The sequence below is a fragment of the Nipponia nippon genome, unplaced genomic scaffold (genome assembly GCF_047370975.1).
Source record: "Nipponia nippon isolate SJK-2023a ecotype South Korea unplaced genomic scaffold, ASM4737097v1 scaffold_8, whole genome shotgun sequence".
Taxonomy (NCBI): Eukaryota; Metazoa; Chordata; class Aves; order Pelecaniformes; family Threskiornithidae; genus Nipponia; species Nipponia nippon.
Genome location: NW_028262402.1, coordinates 9,233,599 through 9,254,951, shown reverse-complemented (window position 1 = coordinate 9,254,951; position 21,353 = coordinate 9,233,599). Strand labels below are relative to the sequence as shown.

The following is a 21,353-nucleotide window of genomic DNA, read 5'->3' as shown; positions in this document are numbered from 1 at the left end:
TAATTTTCCAAAAGACAGGAATGTTGTCCTTAATGAGAACTCTGAGCTTGTCATGCAATAAATAACTGCTTCCATCCCTTACCTCTGGAGAGTTGCCTTTTTTGTCCAATTTTAGTCTTAAATCTTGGAAGAATGACATCTTGTAATCTTTGTAAGTAAGGCTTTTCAAATGTTTTGCTACAGTTGTTCAAATCCAGACCAGTTGAGCTTTGACTGAAAATCATTACAAACTGATAGCTGTTTGGTGCTGAAAAAGAAATGACTTGGTAATGTAAATTCCGTTTCCCGTGGCTGGGTGTCAACAATAGAAAGCTCCAAGCTCAAAATCAGCACAAACACAACAGCTTCTTCAAAACTTGCATTGAGGATAGTTCTGATTATTTTGCTTTTTGAGATATATTTTGTCACTTTTTTTAGTAAGAGCTCAGGACATAGTTCCTGAAATGTATTGGGTTACTCTGAAAGGAAATCTTAAAATGGCACCACATATAGTCTGTGCTCTTGTTCTGAACACTTATTTTGCTGAACTTTATTTTCTTCTGTCGAGTGTAGGAGCTGGATGTGGACTGTTTTTTTTTTTTTGAGATCTGTGGCTCAACAACTTGTTTGTATTGTTGTTCAGTAACAGTAAAACATGCACTCATGCTTAGCTGATGAAGACTGAAAGACCTGAGAGCTGCTTGTGCATGGCCTTACAGCTGTATTCTTTTAAATAGTGATTTGTTGCCAGTAAACCATATTCAGAACAAATGGGTCAGACCCGAGGTTTATGTGGTGGAGAGTTGAACAGTGGTGAACAACTAGTGCCTGGGATCAGCATAAATACAGGGTAACTGTAGAGTGATATTTCGTGGCTGATAGGAATACTGGTTCTGGGATTTTCTGAACCAAAAAGCATGTCTTCATGCTTTAATAGCCTTTGATGATAGATACCTTTTTTCCTGCTGTGAATTTTTTGTTCCCATGATCATGTGATAAGATGTACAACATAGCTATTCATGAAACAGTGTAAATAGGTGTTTCCTTCTGAACTTACTCTCTGCTGGTATTGCGTGATGCCTCTGTCAGTTAACTGCCTTATTCTTTGGGTTTTCTGAAGTCCGTTGCTCTGGGCAAAGGCCCAGGGTTGTTCCAAATTTGCAAGAGAGCAGTAGTTTTCAAATGGATGGATAAATCTTGATTGAATATGATGGAAAACAATCAGTGTTTTGGTCAGGAGAGTTGTAGCCCATATTGCTGAGAGTAGAGTGGAAAATGGAAAGAAGGGTAAGGGATGTCTCTTCGTGAGAAGATAGCATGTAGAAGCAGGAGCACTGCTGAGAGCTGACACCAAGGGAATCTGAATGTGAGGAAATAGTGCTGTGATCTCTTAGCTGCTCACTAGTAGTGCATGCCTTGTTGAGAGGCAGGGAGATGGCTCTGTCTTCCTGTTCTCCTTTCGGAACCTCTTTCTGTACCTCTTCTCTGACATATCGCTGACTCCATTCCATTGCCTTCTCCCATTGGTGCATCCCCTGCCCCCAGTAGTTCCAGTGGTGGAATACTAGGTTGGTTCAAAGGCAGTTTTTGTCTAAAAATATTGTATTGCTTTTTGGGTGCCTCTGTTGTACATTATGCCTCTTTACACTGTGACCAAGCTTGCTGTGTTGGTAGTGTCTTGTGGCAAGAAGAACAGATGCTATGTTGTGTCAACTGTACAACTATCAGAAAAGTCCTCTGGAAACTAAATTGTCAAATACAGTGGTAACCTGTATTTAACGGGTCGCTTTTATGGTCATGTTGGTTTGGAAATTCATGGCACTGCCTTGAATCTCTTCTGGTACAAAATGCTAAAGTCAGTCTGGTATTTGTTAATGAATTTAAAATGTAGTGCTGCAGTGGCTTTTCCTGGAACTAGATGGAAAACTTTTGAAACTTGTAACAGAATACACTGCAGGTTCAAATTGATCCAATCTGATAATGCCTTAAACGTGTGTTTCTAGGAGGATGCTTCTCTGTTTCTGCCTGGCGCTCTGGAGCAATGAAAGGAGGAAGCTGATATTTGTAGACATTATACGGAGTCCTGACATTCAAACTCTGCCTTTAGCTCATGAGCGCAGTTCACCTTCCCTATGCATTGGAAAATGATCTTCCTCAAAATGTAAAGACACCAAATGACTTCATAGCTCTCTCATGGTATAGTGGTAGAGCTTTTGTATGAATTAGAACAAGTATTCCAGATTTCTGATCAGCTGAGTTAATTTAGTCCTGTGTCAGATTGCTTGAAGTTGCTGTCCCTAATTATGTTGAAAAAGATACAAAAGCCTTTGTGCAGGATAACTGTAACTTTTCTTTAAATAGTTACCTTTTTACACCTAAAGGCAGTTTGTTTGCAAAGCAGTTGATGCACGTTGGCGGGTAACATGAAAATAAGTTTTTTCCTGTTGTGTGTCATCTTTTCTTGGGATAGAATATCTTTTCTGTGGATGTTTTTACAGAGGAGGTTGGCAGAATAATTACTCTTGTGCTCTTTAAATGCTTCTAAAGCTGATGAAGAGGTTGAGGAGCTGGGGATGAGAAGGAATATTTGTGTGATTTCTCCAGGAATGCAGGTTGCCTAATCAGTAGATATCATCACCAGTTTTGAAAGTTGTGTTTTATTAATTAATATACATATATAATGAATCACTCTTTAAGTTATAAATTGGAAATTCGAAAGGCATAAATAATTTTCACTACTATTTGTATTAGATGCTTCTCCATTTAAATGTATCATTTTACTCAGGAAACTGGGATATATTCCATTAAATCCGTGGGCTGCACCATCAAAAAACCCCAAAAACAAACAAAAAAAACCCCAAACCAAAACCATACACCTGTGTTATTTATTTTTAACTTCTCATGGGAAACAAAACCTCAGCAATATGCCACTTTTTTTTTCTTTGTTTTTCCTTTTTTCTTGCCAGGAAGCTGTTGCTCTACAGGTTACCAAGTGGAAAAGGAAGTGCTTTGTTGATTGTTCTTGATACTCTCTCCACCTGTGTTTCTGATACTGTGTTTTTAATTTATGTGGCTGTTGACTCTTAATGAAGTTTGTAAGAATTTAATTTTAAATTTTTATGCCTCATGACCGGTGAGCCCCGAAGTCTTTTGAAAGAAACTGGAGGAAAGGATGAAAGCTGGAACACGATGGAGTCAGAATAATCTTCTGTGCCTGATTTTTCTCAGGAAACATAATTAAACTGAGGCTTGGAAATTTTGCTTGCGTAAAGAGTGTTCAAAATAAGCCTAGAAAAAATGTAAACAGTGCTGATGGCTCCTTGATTTTCTCTGCATTTCATGAGAGCTGTAGCACTTCTCAGAAAGATGGCTTTCCAAAATTTACTTTAAAGACCAACTGAAGAGCTGGTAGGCATGTAGTTAGAAAACTGAGGCTAAAAAATGATGAGCTTCTATTGCATTTTACTTCTGATAAGTTTTTATTTCTTGATCTAGTCTGTTGGAGTCAGTCTTCTGTAGGCTAGTTGATTTGAATGGTTGTGAGGATAGTAGTAGACATCTTAAAAGTACAGTAATGCAAGCAGGAGAGTTAAAAAAACAAATTATGATGACCATGAATTTCCTAATTATATCTGAAGTATGGCAGAGATGATATTTTGTTATTTCTCTACTCCAGGGTAACTGAGCATCAGACTGAAGGACTACTAGCACTGCAACCATAAGAAATAATTACATGGTACTGTTACACAGCCATCTTGTAGTGCCTTAAAATCGCCCAACCACATTACCTACAAACAACCTGCTACTCAGCAAATATTGGGCAGCTCATGATAATTGAAGCTGTGGTAATGATTGAATTGGCTCATCCTGTTCAATTTTAAAACAAAGAAGAGGGAGAGCTCCAAGTAATTCCTTCATTTATTATTTCAGTATTACAGTTCACGGTTTCCCTCTTACTCAGTAGTTTAAAAGCATGCGTGAGCTTCAGTTAACAAAGCAGTTCAGCAGAGCTTGTATACTTGGGATATCAGCTATGGAGTTTCTAGTTGAAATTTGACTCACACTTATTAGGATCAGAGGATGGGCAAGTTTTCAGAAATCTCAAGTCTACTGTGTAGACTTAGCTAGAGCGAACTTCAGGCTTGTCTTTAATGTACAGTTCAGCTGGTGACCACGGCAGTTTGGCTCTTCTTGCAGGATCTACCCTTATTATCAGCAGAGCTACAGGGAATACCAAATTCTCCTCCTGGCTGCAGTGGCCCTGGGTTTGCCAGATGGGCCTTGGCCATGTAAAGGATGATGTAATCCATTATTTCACTTCTGTTCAGCGCAAGAGAGAAGTTTTCATTTACTAGGGATGGCTTCTTATCTTCCATGAGAGTTGTCGCAATTGCATCAGGTCGCATACTGTGTAGCCATAGGGCAAGGCAAAGCAGAAACATAATATACTTAGCAAATTCGTTTTAAGATGGCAGTAAGTCTTGTCAATTACAGAAGGCTACCCCAACGAAGCTGTAAGATTTTGCCCAGAGAAATGCAGAAATACATACAGGCAAATTTTAGAGCTAAAATATAAAAAGTAAAAAATTACAGCTAGGTAAGCTCAAGCCACTGCAATTGGCATTGTATACATTCATTTTAAATTGCTCAGAATGACTGAGAATAGAATGACCATATTAGAACATATCAAAGGTCCGTTTGCACAGCATGCTGTCACCAGCCATGAACAGATGTAGTAATAAGTGTATACATAAATCTAAAGAAGAAGGGGTAAGCATATGCTGATACTTTTTTCCTTTCTCCAACTGCCTTTAGCTCAGGGGACTTTCTGAGCTGGCTGTGGCTTTGTACCTTCAGTGGTGGTGCTTCCGTATCTGATGGATTTTTATTTCACAAAATTTTCCAGTTTCCCTTGAACCCATGTAAAGTTCCTGTATCCACAGCAGTGGTCAGCATGGAGATCTGTGGCCCTTGGCAAGAGGGATTACTCCTTGTGTTTGTTTTTGGCCTGGCTTCTCCAGCCTTTTTTTGCACTTAGAGTGCAAGATGGGGCTAAACCAGAGGTTTATGTAGTGGTATAATAATGTTCCCTGTTTAATTCTTTCACCCTTTCCTAGTAACGCTTAACATCTGATCTGCATTTTTGAGAACTGCCAGGCATTAAACTGCCATTTTCATAGAACTGTTTGTCATAACGTCTTACTCCTGAATGTCATGCTATATTAACCTCAGACCCTGGGGTTTTTCTGTATTTTGGGTTAGCATTATTTCTTCCTAAGTGTATCATTTTATGTTTATCTATGTTTAACTTAATCCACTCATTCTTTTAAGGTCCTACTATAGCTGTAGTCGTTAAGGTGGAGGATGAAAAATGTAATCTTAAAACCATTTTTAATTTGTGTTTATCCTCTAACATAAAACTAGCAAAAATAACATTTGTTCTCAAATTTTATAAAATGTATGGGCTTGTGCATTTAAACTTCCAACACAGCTTTGTAACATTCCTGAATGTTGTTTTAATGCATGTGTGTAATGGACTTGTGTTAGTATAAAACATGTATTAAAACATTAGTATAAAACAAGCATATGGTAGCTTTGTGGCTTTTCTCCAGACTTCTCAGGTGGGTTTTGACCTTGAAACGCTTGGTGTTTTGACCTAAACAGTAGAGAAATGTAATTTACTTGGAACAGCCGTTTCTGTTTGGGCAGGCATGTTTCTTTGAAAATATAGAGTCTGGGGCCTGACCTTGGCAATATACATTGGAACATGAAAATGTTGCCACAAGTGACAGTGGTTTAAAAACATCAGCTTCCTTTTTACTTTAATACTGCAAGCATTGTTTCTACAACATGTGTTTGGCACACTTAACCTCTTTATATCTTTCTCTAGAAATGTCTACAAATGCTGAGCATAAAATTGTAACATTGTTATTCTTTGCTTGCTCTGGGTTTAAATCCTTGAATTACGTACCTTTGGTTTTCTGAATATGGGTGTAAGAACGCACTCATTTGCATTCCCAGAATGGTGCCTGTTTTCAGAAGCCCTTTGGACGTGTTGTGGCAAGGTGAAAGTCCTGAAGCAAGTGAGGACATTTATATTTGTAGGAAAATCATACAGAGACTTGGAAAGAGTTTCAGAATTAGCTCACTATTTTCCAGGCTGCTGCATATTTACTTTTAGAGTATCTCTGCCCAGAAAGTAGTAATCACACTAAAGCTGACACCACAGTATGGCACAGTCCACCGTCCAGATTCAGTTCTGCTGGGAAAATAGACTAAATGTTATTCTGAATCTGAACATCATTAATTTAATTGTGGATAGGGGAGGGAAAGCTATGAGAAGACTGTGGATGTGCATGGCTCTTTTGCATATGGAGCTCTTTTGCAAGACACAGAATGATTTTTTTATTTTTTTTAGCTAGAAATGCTGTATTGAAAAACAGGTAAGAACCAACTGCATAGCTTTGAGCTGTAGTGAAATTGCATACAAGTGAATAATACTGTAAAAATTATCCTCCTTCAAATCCTAATCCCCACCCACAAACCTTTTCCTTATATTCTGAATACTACTGTGCCTGCCTGGAGCAGATTGCTACTTTTATTTCCAGAAATGGGAGAAAACTGATGTTCGTCATTAAATAAATTCCCTGGTGCTGCCCCTACTTTTCTGTAACATCAGCCGCATATGTAGGGCAAGACTGTAGCAGAATCTTTAAACAAAAGAAAGAGACAAAAAGCCTTTTTTGCTTAGGTGGTGTTTCTCAGAGCAAAGGCAGCTTTTGTGGTGGTGGAACAGAACTTCTCTTGTTCTGCAGTGCTTCCTATCCAACTGATGTAGGCTGGTAATGTCAGTTTCACATAGGAATAACACTTTTTTTTGTGTCGGTACAATAACTGTTAGGTACCAAAGTGAAAGTACAGAAATAAATCTTGTGCCCCCAGGATGGGGTTGTAAAAGTACGTATTCAACATAATTAGTTACCTAATTGGGTGCTTAAAGTTAAGTAATGTATATACATATGTAAGTAATTAAATTATATTGGAAAGTATTTTATTTGTCATGGTTTGTGCTTTGCTCCCTACAAATGAAATTATAGGTAGAGTTTATTCTGTAACTATTTGAAAATGCTTGCTTTCTGGGTAATTTCCTTTTTTGGTTTGGGGTTTGGTGGTTTTTTTGTTGTTTTTTTTTTTTTTTTTTCTGGTGAGGTTAACAAAGCTTAAAAAACTACCTGTGAAAAATCCAAGCCAGTGTGGAAAATACAAAAAACATATGCAGAAGGGAGACTTGAAAATAGGTAAGGTATATCTGGCCAACTTTGTTATAGTTAAACACCCTGAGGTCAGAAATCACTGGAAACTGTTTCTGTCTGCTTATAAAAGCTAGTGAACAATGCAGCTCTTTGGACTGAAGTCACCAGCTAACTGTTTTGGAACAGCTTTGTGTAGTAGATTTTTGTGCCGTAATCTCTCCTGTGTAGAAAATGCGGTAATGAGGAGAACTTTAACAGCAACTCTTGTTAGTGAAACCAGCCATTTAATAATGGGGAGAAACTAAGGAATCACACTTAGTACAAAATTGTGTTTCCACTAAATCTGATGATCAAAAAGAGGATGAGCTTCTGCTTACCAATTGGGCCACAGGCAACAAATAGCCTCCAGGAGTATTTGCTGCTTCCAGGTTGCTAACAAAACTGTTTTCAGAAATTTCTGTTTCAATTGGTTACATGTGAGAAAATATTGGGAAAAAAGCAGTGGTACAGTGCCACAGAACTTCTGAAATTAGACCCACCAGACCTGGAAGCAAGGTTGATTTCAGTTCATTCATGGTGAAGGTCCCCGGAATAGCCCACTGAATAGTGAAATTAATGAGTACTTAATTTTAGGCTCAAAGCCTGTCCATTAATACAACAGAATATGCCAAATTTGCACAGGATTAGCAATAGGAAAATGCCAGCACTAGAATTGTGAAGGAAAGACAGACAGCAGGCCGCTAGAGCAGTATGCCAGAGGAGTGTATGAGAATAATTTCCATTTTGTCATTATGCTCATTTCTTGGCCATGGGCCTTTTAGTCTAAATATTTTAAAATACTTTTTCCAGTGCTTGTTTTGATCAGTACCAGTTCCTTCCCTTGCATCAACACTCCCCCCACTGCTTTGGATTTAGACTGTTATTGGGTAACCTTTAACTGTATACCCTATGGAGAAGGGAATAGTCTCTGTGTCTCAGTAGTTGAGGCTAGAAGTAGGGGGTTTAAATTAATACAACCTGTCAACTGTTAAAGAGGAGCTTATCTATTGTTATTGCCTTTTTATAATGCTGCCATTTACTGGTAAATACTAATGTTTGACTAGGGAACAGTTATACTGGCTTGGATTACAGTAACATTACTTAGTACCCTTGGCTGGGTGTGTGCTCTTGTGGACAAGCAAGTGCAGTGTCAGTTGGGCTCACCATGAACTTGATCTGGACCTGTCTTCAGAATTCACTTCTGTAAATCACGTCTACTGCAGTGATTGCTTACTGTCTCTCATGTGTGACCAAGATGTAAACTGTTTGTTACCAGTAAAGATTACAAGGAGGATGCAGGTGAAGTTGTGCTCCGAGTCCCTAGCATTCTGCTGAAAATCCTGACTGTATGTTTTTTAAGCTCAGAGAGCTTTGTTTGCAGGGATGGTATGGTTTTAAGTGGTGAATACTGGTAATAGCTTCAAGGTTAAGGAAATCCTTCATTTTTCTGAGTTATTGAATAATGTATGTGAGTAGCTATAGTGACTTCTGTGCGTGCACATGCGTGTGTGTATGTATGTTTTTGCTGTAACAACTTCAATTACTCTATGTATAACTTTGAGCTTAATTCTTTCATGCCAAGCAATATTTAAGTTCATTTCTTTAGATAGAGTTCTTCTGCTAGTCATTTTAACAGCTACGTACAGTACACCAAAGAGTTCTAAATAATTTTTATTTTCTTTTTTCAGACTTAAATTAGACATTCCTGATAAGGATTTTTTGTTTTCATACTACATGTCTACTACATATTTCAGCATAGGTGGTGTCCTGGTTTCGGCTGGGATAGAGTTAATTTTCTTTCTAGTAGCTAGCATGAGGCTGTGTCTTGGATTTGTGCTGAAGACAGTGTTGATAGTACAGGGATTTTTTTTTTAACTGCTGAGTGTTGCTTACACAGAGTCAAGGCCTTTTCTGCTTCTCACACCACCCCACCAGCGAGTAGGCTGGGGGTGCACAAAAAGTTTGGAGGGGACACAGCCAGGACAGCTGACCCCAACTGACCAAAGGGATATCCCATACCATATGATGTCATGCTCAGCATATAAAGCTGGGGGAAGAAGAAGGAAGGGGGGGACGTTTGGAGTTGTGGCATATGTCTTCCCAAGTGTGATGGAGCCCTGCTTTCCTGGAGATGGCTGAACACCTGCCTGCCGATGGGAAGTAGTGAATGAATTCTTTCGTTTGCTTTGCTTGTGTGCGCAGCTTTTGCTTTGCCTATTAAACTGTCTTGATCTCAATGCAGGAGTTTCCTCGCTTTTACCCTTCTGATTTGTCTCCTCCATCCCGCTGGGGAGGAGTGAGCAAGTGGCTCTGTGGTGCTTAGGTGCCGGCTGGGGTTAAACCATGACAGACAGAATTATAAAAAATGAACCTAGTCATAAATATAGCATGTCTGAGGTTTCATATGTGTAAACTTCTAAAATTTTCTATTGTAATTAATCTATTATGAACACTGTATCAATTATGAGTATTATATATTCTATTATAATATTTTATCAAATTGTCAGAACACTAACTTGGTATGATAGCAGTAACAAACTTCTCTGATTGGGGTATGGATATTAATAAGTTGCTTCTCTTGAAGTTGATGAAAGGATTTTTAGAGTGCTTTAATCCTAACCAGACCTCAGCAGGGGTCTGAACACTGTTCTCAAAACTCTATTTCAATGAAAACCTTGCTTCTTTATTTTTAGAAACAGGAGTTTCAAACATAAAATTACTTCAGGTTTAATACACTGTGTCATAAGGGGAGGTTCTTAGTGTGCCTCTTGGGATGTGGTATTTATTTGTGCAACGTATTTATGCCATCTTTCATAAATTGCTGATTACTTTTATTGTTCTCTCACTCCCTTCTGTCATGTAGCCGTCCTCAGAAGGTGTGTTTATGTCCATTCCTGCCAATACGTCCACTAAAGGTCTCCACCTGCTTGTATATAATTCAGCATCCAGCAGAGGTGAGTAAGGCTGTGGTAATTGTTGGAATTCAGCTAGAATCTTAATGCAGCAAATGGTAGGCAAGAGGAAACAGCTATGCTGTTATCATCATATAATGATTTTTGCTTTTAAACTTGATGACTGAAATGCCGGTTCACCTGAGTTATTGTACCTCTTATTCAGTTCTCTTGAATTATTGTATCTTCTGAAATCACACCTTATTTCTTCAGCTTCCATGCACACAAGACATCTTTTCTTATCTGAGTAGTCCTGCTAGAATCTGAAGTCTATTGCCTTGGTACAAATTGCAAGAATTAATCTTGACATGGTGTCTTACGGAGATGCTTAGAGTTGATCCAGGGAGCAACCTGTTTTGATTATAGCAGTGGTCTTTTACTGATGTTAGTGTTCTGTTAAAAATATGAATTAAGCAGTTTATCTTAGTGATGACCTTAGCTGCTTAGCCAATGAAAAACTATAGTTTAGCTTCAGAACAGTATGTTTTGGTTTACCTACCAGGAGAATTTATGTTGATGTTTTCTTGTCTGTTAACAGTGGAGTATGGTGGTGGATCATAAGGGTTTTAGGAGTTGGACTGCAGTTACACAGATCTGAATAGATGGTGGGTCGATAAATTAGACTGTGGAGTTCAGAAACCTGTACTCTTCTGGTCCAGCTGTTTACTTAGCATTTTACAGTAGCTCAGTCAGCACGCAGAGAGTCTTTGCCTGAAGGAACATAAGCAGAACGTAAAAGAGCAAGTTAGAGAAAAGTGTTCTCTCACAGAGAAACAAAACAGAAGCCATGACATATTTGGTCCCTAAATGGGAAAGCTGTGACTTTTAATTGGCTACTTACAAGAAGAATATTCTTTTATGTTAATTCTTATTTCAAAAGTACTTAAGTATGTGCTTAAGTCACTTGCTGGAAAAAAGAGGTTTAAAAATGTGCCAGAGAAGTCTGAACTGGCATTGGAATTGTGTTGAATTTCTTATTCATGGTGGAAGGTATTAGAAAAAGTTTGCAGATTCTTTTTAGATTTCATACACCATTCCTGTGTCCTTCTGAAAGGCCATCTACACTTTTTATTCATCAGCAATCACAACAGCTGTCTGTTACAATGGGATGCAACTTTCCATTAGTGTATGTTACATAATGATAATTCACACGATAAGCTCTTATTGGAAGACCACTGTATTTGAAGACAATCCATCTGAGAGGAAAATTCAACTATCTGACTATACGAGGGCACTTTATCAGGGATAAATACAAACAAATGGTGGGAAGCTAAGAATACCTTACAGTGATCTTTGACAATGTCTTAGATGATCACAGGTGATGCTTTTGACCCTAGAACAGCTGAAGCATACCTGACAAAAGACAGGTTCCCTTTGCTGTAGCTGCTCATACTCAAAATACAATCAGTCTTGAAGGCAGATAAGCCTTCTGGACTGTATCTGATCCCTCAGTCTGCCAATTCATTACAGATACACTCTAAGAGTCCGTTTCAAAAGTATCTTATTAAACTAACCAGATAGTGAATGTCTTTGCCTTACTGCACATCAGTGCCGACTGTCATCCTCCATGTACTTCATTATTTATTGGCTTTGGAAGTCCGCAGTGCAGTGAAATAAGCCACCAACTATGGTCAAATGATGCTATTGAGACTCATATTCAGGCAAGATAGTAATGTAGGAAGTCAGGAGCAATATTTCCTGTGCTCTGATTGATATGACTATGTCTCCACATTCTTACTAACCAGAGGCCATGGTGCCAGGTAGACCTGTGCAGGTATCAGGTACTGTGAAATACAGAGGAATCACTTATTGCAGAGCAGTGGATCCCAGGTGAGGAATCCTACCATCCAGCTTCCATTTTGCATAATAGGTCCATGAACTAACTGGATTTTTATTTGTGAAGAAATTTGAAGAGAATTCAGCATTCCATGTCAAGGGGTAAATACTTGTTATCTGAATAGTGTCAGTGTACCATTGTTCATAATGAGAGTACCTTAAAAATTAAGTATATAGAAACCCAGTATCACAAACCCAGCATCAGGACTAGTGGAAAGGTGAAGGGGTTATTTGCCTAGCCATCATTTCTTTTTCTTCTTTGCATATAGATATATATATAAAAGTAAATAAAATAATTTTGTCATATTTGCTGTCTCATGCCTACTGTTATAAGCCTTATATCAGGTCAGTGGCATAGCTAGGTGTACAAACCCCTGTACACATTTGTCTTACCTTTGCCTTTTATCATCCTTGGAGTGATCTCCAGAAGAGTGTAGGCCATTATGTACTTTTCAAAACCTGTCTGATAGCTATAACTCAGGACAGAACCCTTAAAGCATAGCAGAGGTTATCTGTTTAGGTTGTTTTTGCTTCCCTGCCTTCTTTCTTTCTAAAAGTGTAAGAATTTTCAACGTTAAGCATCTGAGAAGAAAACTTAGATTGTGTGTGTTTAATGAAGTTATATATTGATCCAATGCCAGTAATTAGCTTTGACTTGCTCATTGTAATACTTCTTCTGTATAGTATTCCTTATTGAACAGTAAGAATCAAGTATACAGGGAAAGTTTTGCAAATTGTCCTAACAATTCATAAACAAAAATGGAGGAAATATTTATCTGCTGGATTTAATAAATATTTTTATTAGTTAGAAATGTCCTGTTCATTGTAGATGGATAATGTTATGCTAACCCAAAATACCACTAGTTCCCAGAAAAGAAAAAAAACAAATACTGAAGTAAGTTGTATTGGGTCTGGCTGGGATGGAGTTAGCTTTCCCCGTAGCAGCCCTCATAGTGCTGTCCTTTGTGGCTAGAACAATGTTAATAGCACACGAGTGTTTTGGTCACTGCTGAGCAGTGCTTGCACAGCATCAGGGCTGTCCCTCCAAACCCCCCTCCAAGGGTCAGTAGCCTGGGGGTGGGCAAGGGATTGGGAAGGGACATAGCCAGAACAGCTGACCCAAGCTGACCAAAGGGATATTCCATACCATGTGATGCAGTAAAAGCCGGGGAGGGGGGCAGACAGCATTTGTTATTAAGGCGTTTGTCTTTCGGAGCAACCATTACTCGTGCTGAGTCCCTGCTTTCCAGGCAGTGGCTGGAAGTTGCTTGCTGATGGGAAGTGAGAATAAAATCTTTTGGTTTTCCTCTGCTTCTCCACACAGCTGTTGCTTTTCTTTATTAAACTGCCTTTATCTCAACCCATGAGTTCATTTTCATCTTATTTTCTCCCCCCTGTCCTGCTGAGGAGGGGGAGTGATAGAGCAGCTAGGTGGGCACCCAGAGGCCAACCAAGGTCAACCCACCACATAAGTCCTCCAATCCTGTTTCTGTTTATGTACTTCAATGGTCAAATAATGAATAAACAAAGGAGTTGCAAATCACTATTAGAATACTGAGACAAACAAAAGAGAGAGTAACTGCTCACTTTCAAACTAGTAAATGGAAAATAGCCAATATGATAACAAATAGGTTATATATACTCTAGTTAAATACAAATGGTTTTTAATGAAGACAATTATAAACAAATGAAACCTTTTTTAATGTTAGTTTGAGGTAGCTGTTCTTAAGCTTCTATTCTCAAACAGTTCCTTTCACCTTTGAATGTTATGTTTTATCTTCCTGTAAACATGGATTGTTTTTTAGATTGGAAAATTCCGTTTTCCCTGTTGGTAGGAGAATGAATTTATTTGATATGAAAAGTAATTCTGAAGTAATGATATGACATTGGAGGGAACAGTTGAATGACTTTCCCTTGACTGATGATAGCTCTTTTAGTTTTGCTTATCAGAGACAAATAATTGATTTTCTTCCAGTTCCTTTATTGCCACTTCTTACATTGTTATGAAGAAGGGAGTCTCTGTCTAGTGAATTGGAGTGTTATTTAATTATGATGAAATAAAGACAAATAATACTGTACCACCGTTGATGGCTTATTCTGCTTTGCTGAGATAGAAGAAATCAATAATAGTTTGAAGGATATTTCTCCCTCCCCTTGCTACCACTTCACTCCTCAGGTACTTTGATCTTCATCTATCCCTAGGAGACATCATGCCATTGCTGCTGTGCAAAGTGGTGGTGGAGGTAGCAGGACAACTTATTCCTTCAACTCCATGATGTTTTATTTATAGAGGATCAGTAGATATAGATCTGAAAAAGCAAAATTAATAAAGGTTTTAGGCAACAGTGATAAAAGTCTTCACAGAACTAATTTAACAGCAGTTTGGTAGCAAGACGGTGTGAGAGCCGCAGGCAGCTGAACGTTGATAGTTGTGGAAGGTAACAGCCGCCCAGAGAGAATTGAAAAGAGCTAATCAAGGCCTTACGTGTTCACAAATACTGAATTGTTGATATACAGCTCATAAATCAAAAGACGGACCAAACCCCCCCTGGGTTTGCATTAATTAATCCTGTGGTTTAGGGACCAATCTTTGGATTTTCATTGTCTGAATCATGAGACATTCAGGTTGAGAATACTGTAAGAACTCATTTCTTACTGGGTTTAGGGCTTTTGTAATCCTCATCTGGCCTCTACTGTCTTGCCTCCTGCTAGATTCAGCTAATAACCTTCCTTTGTTCCTCTTGTGATAAATAAATAAACTGAAACTTCCATTCAGTTTTCAGTGTTGGCTTGCTGTCTTTGTGAAATGCAAGATAACTATGCTCTCTCTTCCTCGATGGGAAAACAAAAATTGACATCGTAAATATTCAAGCTCAGTTTGCAGTACTTCTTCTCTAGACAAAAGCTACTGTGTTCCCAGCTGTGTTAAATAAAGGACAGAAACAAATTCCTCTGTTTCATAAGTAGGTGGTTTGCTTCAGCTGGCAGTACTTCCCTCTGCCTCTACTTTCTGAAGCCCTACTCCAACACAGCTCTCTCTAATGCTCTTTGAGATCTGAAGAGTCTCTGCTCCCCACCTAGGCATGGCAGTTACCTTCCTCATCTGTGGCACAAAGACGTAGGCAGATGCCTGGTCAACACAGCGTGAATGTCATGAGACGGAGTACTCATGGCAGTGTTGTTGCCATTGTCCTGGTTACTGTGAAGTGACAGCAGAGTGGACATATTTGTATTTCACACTGTCTCTTCTGATACACACAGTGCTTTTATTTTTAGCACCTGTTTGTGGAAATCAAGCCCTCTCCTCATTTTCCAGTACCGAGACATTAGCTCCCCAACCTATTACATTAATGCTAATGATGGTTTTTGTCTACTGTTTATTATTCTGTGAAGTTTCATTGGGTTTTTTTGATATTGATAGCCTAGTTCAAAATTATGCTCATGATCATAGGTTAGTTAAGACTAAGTTTAATACTGTCAGTCAAAACAATGCAATTTGAGTGCATCAAAATTGGGTATTTATTCTTGTAGATCTTTTTTTTCTGTTATCTGGTGAGATTTTTTCTGTGTCTGTAGTCAAAAGAACTTGAAAGTAAATGGAAACATTAACAATTCGTAGAAGCCATCCTTGATTTTATTCAAAAGTAACTTTTCTTTTTTACAGGAAAGTCGAGTGTTAAGGACAGTACCTTTGCTAGCAGCTTGTCTCCCTCCAGACAAATGTAAAATTTTGATTGGTCGACGTTTTAGTGAAGACAGGTGAGCAGCATTGCCTATGCATTTTCTGGTCCTCTGTAACTTATGGAGATACTTTTTTCAATGTCTTTATAAAGAGCCAACAGTGCTCTTAATTTTTGTTTCAAGTGTGCATATTTGCTTTTGATATAAACTGATTTCCAGCAAAGATAAGTTATGTATAATAGTCAGAAACACTTGATATGTCTTCCTCTAGGTTGTAGCTTTTACTGTCTTGGTTTTGTGCTCTTGGCAGCTTCAGGTGGTTACTCTGCAACTCTTAGCTTTTTGCTGTTTTGTTCTAACCTGGAACTAGGTTTGGTCTTGTCTCTATGGTTCTTTTCGTTTGTGCTTTGTCTGACAAACCATTTGGTGTTACTGAAATATAAGTAATAGTTTTTACTTGAGTGTGGGAGATTGAACTTGAGAAGGAAGTCCAGTGGTGAAAAACTCTTAGAGAATGTATTTTTTCAAATCCTTTCCTCTTTCTCTTAAAATTAGTTATAAAAAAGCATAGCTTTCAGATTTATTTTTTTTTTTTATTATTCTGCAACGTTGGACAATATTGGTCTCCCACATAATGCCTTTAATCTTTATTAGATGAAGCTCAGTCTTAGAAACCAGTTCTTATTACAAATGCCAATGAAATTTTACTACATACGTTTTCAATAAAACCAAATAAAAATCATGAATACTGATGAAGGAAATTAATTCTAAAATTGAGTTTAATCTTTGGAGAAAACTTTTGGTAGAGTTCAGTGAACAAAAATGTCAGAAGGTGATTCAGAATGGTGCTCCCACACCTTTGTGCTGCCTGTATAGTAACTAGAGCACATTAGAAATACATTGCTTTTCTATTAGTCTTCTATGATAATAACTATAATAATTATCTAAGAAGTTCCAGGCTACAGGGAAATTGTACTGTTTTCCCATTGAACCTGAAAATGAAGCAGCTTTTCTTAGTGATGTGCACAGGGTAGAACACTATCAATAGTCTGCTGTAAATCACCGTAGAATTTTTTTACAAGTGATGATTACAGTATTAAAGCTTCTTCAAGTTTGAATCCAGAGATATTTCTCTAACCTAAAGGATCCTCTTTAGATCAAAACCAGTTGTGGAACATCTCAGCCTCAAAATAGTTTAAATATATTCATAATTACCTAGTTCCTATGAGGTTTTTTTGCCATAAAACATAGTGGAGGTGGTGAAAGAAATGAAAGTTTTCCTTAGGTTAATATGAATTTTGGTGATCTGACTTACCCAGATGCAGGGCTACAAGTAAGTAGGTAGTAGTCATGGCTCCACTCTAAGTACCTGCAGTATGCCTGCTTTGTGCTGTGGATGTGAGACTGCAGAAATCGGGAGTGCTCAGTCATGGAGTTCATTCCCACCTTTCTGGGAGGAGGAAGGATGAGAAGGAGAGAAAAGTTATTTTCCAGCTTTGCAATGTATTATGTCTACATTTTTTTTTTTCTTTGCTATATATGCCTTCTGTCAATGTTTTAATCCATATTCCTCATTTGTAACTAGCACTTGGTACTTGAATAGCTGGTTAGAGGATCAAATGAGCGGTATCTTGGACTTCTAGCATCCTTTCAGGCCATAAAACTGGTTAGATGTGTTCAGAGAGCTCACATTAATCACCTGGAATGACTTAAGTTCATTCTCTGTTGTGGTATGTTCTAGGAACAGGCATCTGCAGGCAGGGATAGAAACATCTTAGTGTTTACCATGAACAGGGAGGGCTATACTAGTCCCTGCCCTCCTCTTAGGGTGAAAATCTCTGCTAATGGGACTTTTAAAGCCTCATAAATTGCAGTGGATCAGCTCATGTTTTATGGTATATTAAACTAAACAGGGCTTGGGTTTTTTTCTGGTTTTCTTAAAAGCCACGCTGTCTGTAAGCAATTTGGTAGCTGCCATACAAGCAACTTAATCATCCTTGCCCTGTATCTGGGGAAGACTTCTTTTTTTTTACTTTGAAGAAAAAAAAAATTATTAAAGAGTGCTTGCTGATACATTTTGTAAGTATCATTGTTTTGAATCACATTAAGGCCATACCTTTGCTTTTTTTGAAGTTGTGTGATATGATTTACATCCTTTGCAGCATCCACCAGAAGTGCATGGGTTGGAAGGGAATAGAAACAGTGTAACTCTAAATCTGTGCTTGCACTGATCTTGCATGTGAACAGTGCCAGCAGATGGAAGGGTAATGTGGTGCACACGTTCTTTCTCTGCATACATGTAGAAGCCCTACCATGCAGCAGGTCTAGGAAAGTGATGTCCTTGATGGTTGCCCACACATTTGTAAATTATCAAAATAGAATGGTAGTGGGCATACTTGAATTATCACAGGATCCAGCAGCTCTTGGCAACAGCTCTGAAAGCTAAGAACACTTCAAGGTAGCCTTTGGGAGGATAAATAATTGTGATTATGGATTTGAGTGAAAATTAAGCCACACACAGCAGCTGATTGTTTTTTTTTTTAGTCTCCATCACAACATCTCTAGCAGTGGCATACCAACCAGCAAACTGTTGTTAATCTGTAGCTGTCAGAAGAGGTCTGCTTTCAGGTGAGAACGAACGTACCATCTGATCTGGGTAGCTCTTTCAGTCTTTAGTGCCCCTCTCTTGAAGGGGAAGGCCAGTTTATTACCCAAGTGTATGTAGGTTATTTTTCCTCATTTGTCCTAGTGCTACAAAATTAAATTTTTCCTATGCTTTGTAATCAGCATCCAAAACTGATGAGGAGCACAGAGGAATTTCATAAGGAACTCCACACAGAATTGGATACTACAGAGTAAGTGAGATGATTTGAAAGCTTAACATTTAGGCCTCTTGATGTTTGTGACAGTAAGACTGGAAATCAGTGTTTTTTTTTTTTTTTAACTTGTGTTTGTCCAACCTTAACGATTCTATGATTCTATAAAGAGTAAACGTAAAGCACTTTTTTTTTTTTTTTTTTTTTTTAGCATTTCCTCTACCTAGTTCCACTCTTGGGTCACCTTTTCTTGTGGTTGAAAACTGATTCACAAATTATATAGATTACGCGTACCTTATTCTTGATTGACCTATATTGCAGAAAAGCTAAAGAAACAACTTTTGGAAGTCTTTACAGAAGTGAACAGCTAATCAAAGCTTTTTGAAGTTGATATCTTCAACATAAAAGTAACACAGTAATGGTAAAGATGAGAAGTGATTAATCCAATTATTTTTAAGTGCTAATTTATGATTTTACCCAGTCTTGTCCATTCTTCCTGCAATCTGGCATTCTCATTCTACGGAAAGCGTGTAATGTTTGCATGGTGACTTGACTCATCAGATGGCACTTCTGAATTGAAAGACCAGTTCTGTTGGTTATCTGTGGTGGTTTTTTCCCCCAAGTACTCAAAGACACTAACTTCTGACCTTTTCTGTATTATTACATTATTGTCAGATAGGGTTAATCTTTGACGTGCTAAAATGATTAAGCTGACAGTGAACAATTTGGCATGAGTACTTACTGAACAGTGGTATTGTAAAAATAGCACTTTTTTGAGTTGTTAATATTTTCTGTTCAATTCTTTTTATAGATTTACAATGAACCCAGTATCATAGTAGCATGGCAGGCAGGGGTGTGGGAGGGTGGAGTTAGCATCATTGCCAGAGACTAAATTTTATGTAAAAGTGTAAAATACTTCTTTGTGTGTCTGACATACCTTATTAATATAGATGCTGGGCCTGTTAAATATAGGCACCTTTTAGACATTGGCTAGAACAACAGCAGAAGCAAGCAAAGGGCTCAAATCACTTGTACTGAAATTTTCAAAACTTCTATGCAAAGCAAGCTTCCTTACTTGCACAAGGTCAGGCTGATTCTGTGGTAACTGAGTTTACACTCCTGACTTCATGAAGTGACCACATATCATGTAGCGGACACTGAAAAACTGATAGTAAGGATCAGCCAGACCTACCAAAACACTGTGGTAGGACTCTGGTTAATTTCTAAAGTGGCAGTAATTTCAGTTATTTCTGTTAATTTCTGTTATAAGGATGTTGTTTTTGTGGTATTGATGCTGCAAAGCATAGAAGTATATAGAATGATTATAACCTTGACAAAATACGTTTTACCGATAAATTTGACTAGAGACTCTTCTAACAGCCTGTGCCTTAGATTTTTGAACCTTCTAGAAAGAAAAATGTGAAAGTTAGTGTATATTGATATCTTAGAATATTTTTATCCTGTATTTGTGAAACAAATGGATTTTTAACTGTTTGTAATAGTTGTAATGTGTGTAACTTAATCACCTTCATTAGGAATGGTAGGAAAATGCTTATATGCATTTTTTTTTTTCCATTGTAGCCATTTTATTTTGTTCCTCTCTTTTTTTACTCCTGTCCTGGCTGTCAGCATTCAAATGTGTATAACTTATGCATAATTTCCTTTCCCTTTTCCCCTGCCTTCTTTGGTACCTTCACATGTTAGAGTTTACAGATGTACAAATCCCTTACTGTTTTCATTAGCTACCACCTATCCAAGCCCTTCGTGTGTGACTTAAGATTTCTAGATCTTTCTTAGTTGATGGTATCTCCAATTCTCTAGCATTAGTTAGGATAACTTCTGCTTCATAGTTCTTGATCAAGACCTTTTTTTTATTAAATCGGTATCTCTGATTCAGCACTTCTGCTTATCAAAGGCGTATATAGTTCTTCAAAAGTAATATTCTCTTAGATTTCTAAATACTCCCACCTCCCTCTTGCGTAATTTCCAGCAGCTTCATCCTTTCTGCTCTTACTCAGTTGTCAGATGGTTTCCAGTTTATCAATATTCATTATCGAGATTATCAGCCCCAAAGCTGCTTCCTGTCCTCTATTGGTATGACTGACCTTCCCGTCCATGGCAGAACTTACTTTCTGTGCTCACCTTATTCTCTCCTCCTTCAATTCTGCTATCTTTGCAGCTAAGCAATTCTAAATTTTTATTTAAGTTAACCCAGTGTATTTTGCAACCTACAATGCCATGATCAAGACTTAATTTCTTGAAACATGCAGATCTTCCTCCAACTCTTTTGCTGTCTTTCCTCAATACTGATGGTTTTTCTGGGATGATATTGACACAACGTAGTAGTGTGGTTTTTGTTCTTGCCTTGTTGGCTTTCCTTCATTCTGCTCTGCACTGGCAAAAGAACATATTTTTCTCGTCCCTTCCTTTCTTCTAGCTTAAGTATTTCATCTAGTGACACTTTATCTTCTGATTTCTCTTGGCTGAGTCTCATCTCCTGTATTATCCATCTTTCAAAACTTTGTTTTAATCTTGGGATATCTTCTACATTTTGGTATTCTTGTACTGTTTAGTTTCTGTCCCTCTGTCATCATTTTGGCTTCAGAATGCTGTTCTTCTCTGGTTCAGTTTTCTGTATTGGTTTCATAGAGGCCTACTTCTTTTCTCTGCATTTGATTTTTACTGATTATCTACAGACTCACGGTCATATCTTGCCCAAATGCTGAAAACTTGCAAATCTATGCTCTTTTGGAATAGAAGGAGAGGTCCTAATTCTCTCATATGTTCTGGTGACTGTT

At 38.0% G+C, this 21,353-nt stretch overlaps 1 protein-coding gene across 2 annotated transcripts in view; it reads left to right on the top strand.

The window, feature by feature from the left end:
• Positions 1-21,353, top strand: part of DTWD2 (DTW motif tRNA-uridine aminocarboxypropyltransferase 2) — a 107,456-nt gene that overhangs the window by 27,121 nt on the left and 58,982 nt on the right. For both annotated transcript variants that reach the window (XM_087741798.1, XM_087741799.1), the window contains exons 2-3: positions 10,135-10,225; positions 15,723-15,817. In XM_087741798.1, coding sequence (XP_087597924.1) covers positions 10,135-10,225; positions 15,723-15,817 — 186 coding nt within the window. The remainder of the gene's footprint in view (positions 1-10,134; positions 10,226-15,722; positions 15,818-21,353) is intronic.